Source organism: Chinchilla lanigera, unplaced genomic scaffold (assembly GCF_000276665.1).
Source record: "Chinchilla lanigera isolate Chin_1 unplaced genomic scaffold, ChiLan1.0 scaffold00040, whole genome shotgun sequence".
Lineage (NCBI taxonomy): Eukaryota > Metazoa > Chordata > Mammalia > Rodentia > Chinchillidae > Chinchilla > Chinchilla lanigera.
In genome coordinates this window covers 4,747,404-4,759,186 of record NW_004955441.1, presented here as the reverse complement: position 1 = coordinate 4,759,186, position 11,783 = coordinate 4,747,404, and the positions used below count along the sequence as shown (strand labels likewise).

The 11,783-nt window shown below is 36.0% G+C and overlaps 1 protein-coding gene across 2 annotated transcripts in view; it reads left to right on the top strand.

The window, feature by feature from the left end:
- The window catches only part of Strn (striatin, calmodulin binding protein), a 99,037-nt gene that overhangs the window by 22,050 nt on the left and 65,204 nt on the right, over positions 1-11,783 (top strand). For both annotated transcript variants that reach the window (XM_005390861.2, XM_005390862.2), the window contains exon 2: positions 10,288-10,391. In XM_005390861.2, the coding sequence (XP_005390918.1) occupies positions 10,288-10,391 (104 nt within the window). The remainder of the gene's footprint in view (positions 1-10,287; positions 10,392-11,783) is intronic.

The following is an 11,783-nucleotide window of genomic DNA, read 5'->3' as shown; positions in this document are numbered from 1 at the left end:
CAAGAATGCATTGTTTTTGTTGCTTTTTTTGTCTCTTATGGGAAAGTTCATGAGGGTAGCATTGGTTACCCTGGGCAGTGGGATGGGAATGAGGTGGATTATCATTTATTGCAGAACTGGGGATTGAATGCATGGCCTTCACACTGAGGTATATCGCAGCCATTTTAAAATTTTTTATTAGCCCTTGAGAACAGGGTCTTGCTGTCTGGCTCAGTTGCCCTGATGGACTCAAACTTGGTAATCATTTTGTGTCAGCCTTCCGTAGTGCTGTGGGAGGGATTACAGGCCTGTGCTGCCATGCCTGTCCTATGTTCCATTTTAATACTAATAAGAATTTTTTAAATTATCAAAGTACAGTGCACTGAACTACCCTCTTTTGGAGCATTTGAGTGTTTTTTGTAGTACAGTAGTATACATATGGCAAAATAATATTAGTAACTCATCAAAGAAGTATACATTAAAGTCATGAGTGTCCCTTTGTAGCTAGCTAAGAAAAATAATGATAATTAACTATAAGTTGGTGGTATTGCCAGTTGATCACTATCTGTCATGACATGTGAAATAGGGTTTTTTTTGTTTGTTTTTTGTCTTTTTGAGACTGGGTCTCACTATGCAGTTCAGGCTGGCCTTGAGCTCTGTAGCCTAGGCTGGTCTCGAACTCACAAAGATTCTCCTACCTCAGCCTCTTTGAGTGCTGGGATTACAGGCATGCACCACCATGCCTGAGGAAATAGTTATATGTTGATCTGTTAACCTTACATTTTGTTCTCTTCTCATGGAAATTTTTTAAAACTTGCACTAAAAGTCCATGTGCATAAAGAGCATGGTAGGGAAATTTTAACCATGGAAAAATAAAAAATAATGTAAATGTCCAACAACAGGAGAATTGGTTTCATTTAAGAATGCTTTTGGCTGCAAGTAAGCCCTATTAACAATGACTTACCAAATAGAGATCTTGCTTTTATCATGAGAAAAATATAGGTAGTGTAAGGCTAGCACAATGTCTCACTGATGTGTAAGAAACTTGTTTTAGGGGTTGGTGAATAGCTTAGTGGGAAAACTTGTGCTTAACATTTACTTGATCCCCAGCAGCAAAACCAATAAATGAAAAAAAAAGAACCCACAAAAACACCACTAGTTCTTTTCTGTCTTTTTTTTTTTTTTTCATCAGGATCTTGCACTTGCCACTTGGGCCACCAAGCTATATCCCCCGCCCCTTTTCTGTCCTTCTAGTCTGCTGTCCTTTGTTTTTTTGTGTTGCTTCATATCCCTATCTTGGATTATCACAAGATCTCTATACTTATAAACATGAATACCACATGAGAAATACAGCAAAAAAGTTTGTTTGGATTATTTTTGAAGTTAGTCTCCATAGTTAGTTAATGATAAGGTTTTCCAGAAATTCTTCCTTCCCTTCCCTTCCCCAACAGTTGTCTGTGTATTTCTCATTCGTCACATAATCATGTCTGCCCAAATCAGAATTTAAAAAGCAAGCATTTGACTTCCAAGCATCTGTAGTGAGAAACTGTAAAGTTGAAATGGTTGGGAATACGTATTTTGAGTGGTCAGTCCATAACCTCTGCCACAAGCCTGAGGCATTTCTATAATCCCAGCCCTGGGAGCAAAAAAAGCCTGGGTTGTGTAGCAAGACCCTGTCTCCCAAAAAAAAAAAACCAAAACAAAAAAATCTGCCACAATGTTTATGAAAATTATGGTAAATCTACTTAAAGAAATGGTGTAAAATAGTAATAACACAGAAAATGTTTGCATGAGAAAAAGTTACAAAGTTTTGTGCCATGTTTCTATTTGTTTTCTTTTTTTTTTTTTTTTTCCAGTACCAAGAATTGAACTCACAACCTCGTGCTTGCCAGGCAGACACTGTGCCACTGAGCTAAATCCCCAGCCCCCATGTTTCTATTCATGTAGAGAAATCATTGAAAGGGAAATTACAAGGAAATAATTTAAAAGATAAAAATAGAGCATACCTTTGAACACCTTTGCATATTGTGTTTTTTGTTTTTTGTTTTTCTCTCTTTGAGGGCAGACAAGCTGTAAGAAGCCCAGGTTGGAGAGAAGCAAGTATTATCTTGTATTTCTCAAAATAAACTGAGCAGATCATAGGGTATGTGTTCAGCTGTATAGCCTTCTTTTACAGAAGAGACTTGGCATTGCTGCCAGCAACGTATTTCTGCAGCTCATCTGCTTGTGAACATTAAGTACTATCATTTAAATTTACCTTTTTTTTAAAAAGCAACAACAGAAATTCAGACTTACAGACTGGTTCCAGGAAGAGCACAAAAGTTCTTAGCTGCACCCATTTTTAATATTTAAAATGTGGTAATTGTATTTTTTATTACTAGTTAGGCTGTGCTATTTTCCATGGGATGAATTTGTTTCTGTATTCTTTTATGGCTCTTCATTAGTCTCCGGTCATTTGTTTCTAAATAAAACCTGATTATTGATTAATATTTGCAAATATTGACCTTTTAAAAAAGTAAACTTTAGCTACTTCTCATCTGTATATTTGTTTTATTACTGTCTGTCCTCCTTTCCTTTTCCTTTTCCCTCGCTCTTTCCCTCACTCTCTCCTCTCTCTTCCCTTTTTTCTTTCCCTTCCCCTTTTCCTGCCCCTCCCTTCTCCCTCCCCTCCCCTACCTTTCTCTTCTCCTGCTCTTCCCCTTCCCTGTCCTCTCTTCCTCTCCTTTCCCTCTCTCTCCCTCTCTCCTTCTTCTTTCTTTCCCGTTTTGAGACAGGATCTTTTGGCTAACCTTGAACTCATTCAAGACCCAAGTTGGCCCTAACCCAGGATCCTCTTCCCTCAGCCTTCCAAGGGCTTCCATTATAGGCATGCACTACCCCACCCGGCTTTTCTATTACTATTTCTCTGGAACATATTTTACATAGCCATATAAAATAATTTGTATTTGAATATGTGTACTACATGTATCTTTTTTCTTTCAATGCTAGGGATCAAACCCAGTGCCTCACAAATGTCAGTGCTCTACCACTATGCTACATAAATGTCACTTACTGGCTGATCAAAACTTTTTTGTAATGTAGAAGTTGGAAAGCAAATGCCCATCTGTTTTTTGTTTGAGGTAGGATCTTACACTGCGGTTTAGGCTGGCCTTGAACTGCTTGTGTAGCGCTGGCTGGCCTGAACTCATGGTCACCTGGCACCTGTGCCCATCAGTATCACCACTTCCCATCTTTCTCAAATACAGTTTTCATAGGTTTCTGCTTTCTGTTTGCCTCATTGTTCATATTGAATCACATACAGCTTGAGAACATAATGTTAAGTAAAATAAATACACAAGCTTAAATATCTTGTGTAGTTTCTCTTACATGAGAAACACAAAGGACAAAATAGAAGAGAGTTAAATAGGAAACAGGGAAAAGTTCAGATACTTCCCCAAATTACAAATTTCCATTGTTTTAAAAATACTTCAATATATATGTTAATTGATTTCATTTATACTACTAGTTTATCTTAGTTCACTGAAAAGAAAACTTTGTGTTTCTATTTGTTTTTTGTAAGAATCATTTTGGTTTATGTCTTACACTCTGAGTAACTACGTTGAAGATAATAGTACACAATGTGATAATTATTGCTATTTTCATTTGATTGTAAATTTTGTTTTTTTCACAAAATAAAAAAATTAAAAACAAAAGAAAAAAGTCACATGCAGTTTGTTAAGTCCTATTTAATATATTGCACAATTGATATACATGTATTTGTAAAATATCAGTTATTTTATAGTGTTACTGCTTTTATTTTTTGAGATAGGGATATTTCTACATTTCCCAACTATTGAACAGCTGAGCTCATGTGATCTTCCTGTCTCAGCCTCTCTTAGTCATTGTTAATGTTTACAAAATATGTGTTCCATGAACATAAATTTCTCCCTTAATCCATATAATTTTCTTAACCTTTGTCATTAGAGTAAAACATTGTATGTGATTATTTTGCTATGATGGAGATAAAATAAAACCAAGACAAAATCTAATCCAAAACTTAAAGGTCCTGGGGCTGGGGATTTAGCTCAGCGGCACAGCGCCTGCCTGGCAAGTGCAAGGTCATAAGTTTGATTCCTGGTATGGGGGGGGGGGAACAAAACAAAACAAAACAAAACAAAACTTAAAGGTCCTTACCATTACTTGAATAATTGTGTTTTCATATTTTAAGGACAGCATTTTTTTAATATCAAAGTATAGCTTTTTTGACAACTGATTGCTTATACTTGTTTCAGAAATAAAATAGAAACATTAATATTTATTGAATGTGTGATAAAGACTTCTGTGATCAGATTTAGAATCTGGTTGGAGGTGAGATAAACTACAAATACTTGGAAAATTAAATAAATAAAACCAAGAAAGTAATTGTGTAGTTGTCCCAATTAAATGAGATTAATCACATAAAATGTTTAGCAGAGTGCCAGTACGTACTAAGTACTCCAAAGTGCTTATTTTGTCTTTTGACCAAGCATTAGTTAAAGTGGTAAGATAATATTTACAGAGTTTTGTTTTGTTTGATTTTCAAAGATAAAATAGTAAGCTGTCTTGCATTTCAGAGGAGAGATTACTGAGATGAATAGGGTTAGACTTGGACATTGGTAGAATTTGAAATTGTAAGGTCATTTGGGAAGGAAGAGAGAAGAGCAAAAGCCAAGGCAAGGACCTGGGACCTACCTGAAGACTTGTTACCTTAATTGGAGTGTAGGATGTATGATGGAGGTTGTGTTGGGCTTTATGTATATGCCACTCTAGATTTATAGGCTCATACTTTATACATAGAGAATGAATGCTTTAAAGTTGAAAAATGTGGCCCTTTGAGGAATGTTTTTTTCAAGATTATTTACCTGTCCAGGTGCTTCATTGGTTTAAAACATTTAGAACTCCTTTGGCAGATAGCACATTATAGAAAACTTGTTATTTTCAAGGGATATTTTGCTAGATTTTGCAAATCCTCAAATATTAAAATTCAGAGATGTTTGTGTAGTAGCCTTATTTCCTCTGAATTGTATTTCCATTGAGAGTCATATGTTTCTTATGTAGTATGTATGCCTATTCTACAAGCTAATATTCTTTTCAACATTAGTGAATATTGTATTTCACTTGATAAATCATTTTTGCTCAGGTTGGTGCATTTGCTGAATTCATTTAATGATTTATACATAGAACATCTGGTGGATTTGTTCTCATTCATGGTTACAAGCTGTTTACCAAGTTTGACATTCTGTTCTTTTCTGGTTAAGAGCTCTAATTTTTTCAGTCCTTAAATTTTTTCCGTTTTCGGTTCTTCTGATACCATTACTAGCACTTTGGGTTTCTTTGGTGGTGGAAAGGGAGATACTTTTCATAAAAACCTCAGGTTCTTAAAAATAAAATACTTAAGTCATTACCTTTGAACTTTTTTAGATGTAGATGATGGTGTGTTAGGCTGGACTCAATGGATTTTTTTTTTTTTTTTTTTTTAAGACTTTGAATTGAGCCTTACCACCTCCATTCCCTTAACAAAGTTATCTTCTACATGGCTCTCAAAAACAGTGGCCTGTTCCTTTGTGTGTAGCTGTATATCCATGGGAATTCTTCTCTTGGTTGCTGTCTTAGTACCTCCTCTATGTGCCTGTGTGTACATATACATTCTAAACCCTAAAACATCAGGAACATCTGTGAAGATTTGAGTGATAGATACCAGGCTGTGCTGTAGGAACAGACTGGTACTGGTCTGGGACCTGAACCAACCTTCATGAGATCTTAAGAAACCCGATGTATATAGTTATTTATATACTGTTACAGGTGGTTATGTGAGTGTAATAAAGAAATTTTCATAAAACCTACTAGTTTGTTGAAAGGTGAAGCTAGCTGTGAAGTAAAAACCAGATTAAAAAACAGATTTTTAGTTGAACGCCACTTCTCTACTTATTTCCAGAGTTAAGTAGACATTTTGTTTTTATTTTTATATTCACTGGTTTTGCCACTAATTGTGTTTTTGGTTGCAAGTGTATATATCATATGCTACTGGTATTCATGGTTTATGTAATACATGTTATATCATTGGCTATGAACTCTTTTATTTCTCTTGTCACTACTTCAGTCACAGTGCCAATAACTGTGCCAGGCATTGCAGTAAGTAGTTAATATTGTTAAATGAATGAATGTGAATACTTGGTTGTATCACTTGAGTCCTCAAGAATGCTGCTTTATTTTAGCCTTTTTGTGGATGTATGTGTGCAGGTCTTATACTCTGACCAGATTGGAAGTGTACTTTGAATAGAGACTTGGTTGTAATTATCTTTTATATAGCCTCTTTTACAATAATTTGGCCTGTGGTAGGCAGTACATATTCCCAACACATGATTGAACTAAAACATGTTGGTGGATTTTATGTACTTAACAGGAAAATGCTAAAAATACAGTCATAAATAAAGAATTTGGAAGAGATTCAAAACCTCGCATGTGCTCATACATTGGCTTATAGGCTTGTGTAAGACTCCATGTTTCTGTGCAATAAAAAGCCTAGGTTATGGGACAGTTCTGTACCTTGCTCCTTATTGACCCTTTGCTTCATTTTTGGCCTAATAAAAAGATGACGTTAGTTAGTGATTTCCAAATGTCCCAGATGAGCAGCGTTCACACCACCAGGGTGGGTACATGGAAACACAGATTTCTAGGTCCATCTGCAGGCCTCTGGAACCAGAAACCTGGAGTGGAGCCCAGACAGTCTGTGTTTTAACAAGTCCTGTTGGTGTCACCAAGTGATAGCACCGTCCTTAAGCAAGAGGGCTAGAGGTAATAGTTATGTGCTAGAGAAAAAAGTACGAGCATTTTACATTAATCAAGGAATAAGCCTGGGTCCATGGGACCCATCCCTTACTTTTCCACTGTTTACACTTTAGCATATAGTTGCCAGCTGTGCATCTCAGAGCCTTTCCCTGAGGAATACAAGGAGCAATCTGTGTGTTTACTCATTTGGTGTGATGAATGGCAAGGAGTATACACATGTGCAAAACTGACAGAATGAGATTTGGACCCACCCTTATCTCCATGGAACAGTTTTTGTGTATGTTTACCCAAGCATCACAGAGGATCCAGTAGACCACACCACTCTAGGATTTGTTTTTTTAAAAAAAGTTTACTTTTGATTTTTCTGGTAGAAATAGCCTGGTTCAGTACAGTGGCACATGAAAACCAGATTTGCAAGTTTTGGAGGAGGTGAAAAGTGAATCATTAAGCCAGGCATGGTGCCACATGCCTGTAATCCTAGCAGTCGCCTGTAAACCTGGCATTTGGGAGGCTGAGGCAGGAGGATCACTATGAGTTCAAGGCCAGCCTGAACTGCACAGTGAAACCCTGTCTCAAAAGGACCCAAAAAAAAAGAATCGTCAAATTACTTAGGCATCGATGATGAAGATGATCCATTATGGTAAAATACATGCATTCATAACAGAAGAGTGGTGTGGTGATGTATGGTGATGATGTTAACTTTGACACTGGCTGTGTGAGCCAAAGTTCCTATGACAGTGAAATGGAACAAGAATCAACTGAAACAGACACAGGGAATGCAGACCTCCTTGATTCAGATGAGGAAGAAAACAGCAATGTGAGTACACATGTGACTAGTCAAAATGTTGCAAAATGGCCACACACCAACCAAATGGATCCATCCAATGTTAGAAGTAGGTCTGAAAATATAGTGAAGATCTTTGCAGGGGTGAAACATTGGACAGAATGCCAGCACTGCCATTCAGTGTTGAAAATTGTAACAGACGAAATGCTGCGAGATGCTTTGAAATACACAAAGGCTGAAATGTAGGTAAAATGTTCTGTGTGCACCAATAGCCATATTTAAAAATGTATTTATTATGACACCTCACTAGCTCAACTGAAAGCATTCATAGGTCTGCTGTACTTAGCACGGATTTCTTATGGTGATCACAGGAATGTAAAAAGATATATGGAAAAGTGATGGGTCAAAATATGGCGTAAAAATTCATGCCCTTGTAGATGCGAAGACTCATTATACTTTCAATTTAGACATTTATCCTGGAACTCAGCCATCAGGTCCTTATTTGTATAGTAATGAACCAAATAATGTGAACAGACTTAGAGGGAGAGGGAGAGGGAGAGGGTTGCTCCCATATCCCAAACTAATCGGAACGTGACATTGGACGATTGGTTTCCTACCAGTTGATGTTTCAGAGCACAAGTTGACTAGTGCAGGAACCGTACACAGGAAAAAACAGAAATTCCAAATGAAATGTTGCAATTTCAAAACAGAGACGTGCATAGTTCAGTGTTTGAATTTCACAAAAATGTAACATTGGCCCCATATACGGCAAAGAAAAGTACACTGGTATGGCTGATGTCAACATTTCACCCTACTGGCAATACTGATAGGAAAATCTCAACAAAATGGAAGCCTGACATGAAAACTTTCAACAACAAAACCAAATGTGAAGTAGATGTTGATGAATTATGCAGCAACTGTGATGTTACTTGAAACACAAAGCATTGGAAAAACAAAATGTTTCTGTCCAGGGAACTGCACAAAAACATTGTGGAGCACACTGGTGAGCTCAGGTAAACAGACAGGAATAGCATCACAAAGACCAACTGTGACAACAGGAAAACCAAAAAAGATGTTAACTGTGCCCTAGAGGAAAGTGCAGGAAAATAAGACAGACATACTATCAGTGTAAGCGATACTTGTGTATAGAAGATGCAGTTGTCCTGTCTGAAGACTGCTTTGGGTGTGACAGTTGAAGCAAAGCTTATTTTTATGATAGAGTTCTATTAGTATTTTCATTGCAGTTCATATAGGAATTTATTTCTGATGTTATCTTTTAGGTTTCGTAAGCAAGTACAGAACTGATATGAAAATGTTGCTGTTTTAAACATACAATACATATTAAGAATTTAATAATTTATGTTACTGATATTTTCATATTGTTAACTACACACTGTATAATATAATAAGAACCTCCTGACAAAACAGCAAGACCACTGAGATGTCGTATATGTCCTACAAATACGTCATGAAAGCAAGGCATGTGCGGTCAGTGTGAGCCATGTATCTGGATAGAACATGCTGTTGTCATGTGTGCAGACTGCCATAGGTGTGATAATTGTGGTTTTTTTTTGTTTTTTTTGTTTTTTTGGTTTTTCTCCGGTACCGGGAAAACGACCTTGCGCTTGCTAGGCAGGCGCTTTTGCCGCTGAGCTAAATCCCCAGCCCCTGGTGTGATAATTGAAGTAAAGGTTTTTCTTTGTAAAGTGCTGTTGGGATTTTCATTGTCGTTCACATGGGAATTTATTTCTGATGTTCTTTTTTAGACTTTGTACACCAAAAAACCAGTCAGTGTTGAAAATTTTGATGCTTTTTTTATAAACCTTCAGTAAATATTAAAAACTCATTTTTTATTTTTTTCTGTTAAGTACTCATTGTTTAATATAATGAACTCATAAAAGTAAAATTAATAATTCATCAGGAAAATATTCTAAAGAATAAACATGAGTCTGTCAGTTGCAGCAAGGGCTATGGAACATAAGCAATCCAAAGCTTTTCAGAGGGAATAGGGATAGTTTGTTATAAGGTACTAAGATAACAAAGCAGCTTACTGAAATTTCATTGCGTGTTTTTTCTTAAGGTTAAGTCCAACATATTACTAACTTTTCATATTTTATCTTGGATTTTTAGGAAAGTGAATGTCTTTTCCCTTCAATAGTAGATAACTGAGGAAAAACTGAAAAGTATCCAACCCAGCTGACATCTTGTATATTTTTCTTTCTAAATATACTTCTTCATTGATTTCAGTATTACTGGGGTTTGAACCTAGGGCCTTCGCACTATAAAGTCACTCAAGACAAGGAATGCTGAAACTCTGAAACTCCTTATTTACAGGGAGCTTGTAAGAGCTCTCCTGGTTTTATTTTCCACACTTGTCATAAAAAAGAAACCCTTTCAAATATAAACACTTGAACAAACTGCACTGTATGCCTTGCGTGTGCTTGTGATTATGTTGGTTAGATTATAGGCTCTTAGAGGATATTGACTATGAGTTGTAATAGCCCTACTCTGAAGTAAACTGCATATAGGTGTCCCTTTCTTTAAAAAAAAAAAAGACTTTTTACCCTTTGTGCTCAATACTTTTCTGTATTTTACATACTTTGTGACAAATTTGTAAAGGAAATGTAATTGTCCTATATTCCAGAGGCTTTTTCCTAAACTGAATTTTTTTCTGATGTATTTGTTCTAAATTGAAGGTGGTTATTTCCTCTCCACAGGCCCAGATTGCCTTCCTTCAGGGGGAAAGGAAAGGTCAAGAAAATTTGAAGAAGGATCTTGTGAGGAGGATCAAAATGTTGGAATATGCTCTTAAACAGGAAAGGTAATTCAGTCCAGTGGAAGGTAGTGCTCTCTTAAATGTCAGAATAGTTTTTTCTTTATTCCTGAAATAAATCCAAACTTTAATACTCTATAGTCTTGAATTGAGAATATCTGCAATAAATATTTTGTCTGTGGTTTACTGTTTATTATGAATAGTTTAATTATAATGATAAATACACTGATTTATATGATTTAAAGCATTTTAGCAGCTTTTCCCCTGACTTTATCTTAATTAAGAAGTGTATGTACTTCCTGAAATATAAGTATGTGGGTTTTTTGTTTTGTTTTTGAGACAGTCTCTGCCACGTAGCTCAGGCTGGCCTTGAACTCATTGTGTAGCTCAGGCTCCCCTTGAACTCAGGACAAACCTCCCAAGTGCTGGGATTATAGGTGTGTGCCACCATGCTCCGTCAATATGCATGTCTTTATAAAGTTGAAAGTTTTTTTTTTTTAATTTTAAGTTTGTTTAAAAGTAAATGTAGGTGGTTCTAACTCCCTTTCATGTCATTTGTTACTCAGTTTAATGTAGTTTTTAATGAAATAAATTGTTTTGATAGATTATGCTGAGAATCCTTTTATGGACTAAATAAATAGAGGTCCTGCCTGTCTTTTACACACTTCGTGTGGTGTGTGTGTTATTCCTTTACTTTCAGCTTTTTTTTTATCTCTCCAGAAGCTAATCTTACCTTCCAATTTTGCACGTGTCCAAAATATTCAACTACTTTGGGGTCACAAGTACAGGAAAATAGGGCATGAATGAGTTTTGGAAATTTACTTTAATGGATGGTCTTAGGATTTTCTGGTCAGCGATCAGACAATTCATTATTTTAGATAGTGTTTGGTATTTGATACTGACATTCTCTATATTTTGCTACTTTTTTGCTTTGTTTTTAATGCTCACTCATTTTTCTCAAGTTAACAAATGGGCTGTTTGTAAAGTTACCATAAAAATATAAGATCTTTAAATTGTACAGGGATTTTTACCTCATAGTGAAAAATAGGTTTTGTTTTGTTTTGTTTTTAATATCTTGAGAGGTGGTTTGAGAACCATACTGGGAGATGATTTTTAAAAAGTTGAATTTTGGGGGTGTGGTAATCAAGAATCGCACTCAGGACCTGACACTTGCCAAGCAGGTGCTGCACCACTGAGCTTAAGTCCATATCAAAAGTTGAGATCTTAAGCTGACTAAATTGTAGGTTTAACAAAAGACAGAATAACAGCATTAATAATAACAACTATTTATTGATTAGCTAGTGTTTACCAGGTGCCAAGGATTAAGATTAAGTAATTTAAACAGCTATAGTAGAGCTAAGGGTCAGATTCCTCAGGACTGTCTATTGTGAAGCCTGTACTGTTTGCCAGTATTCAGTATTAAGCTGTCTTGTAATACAG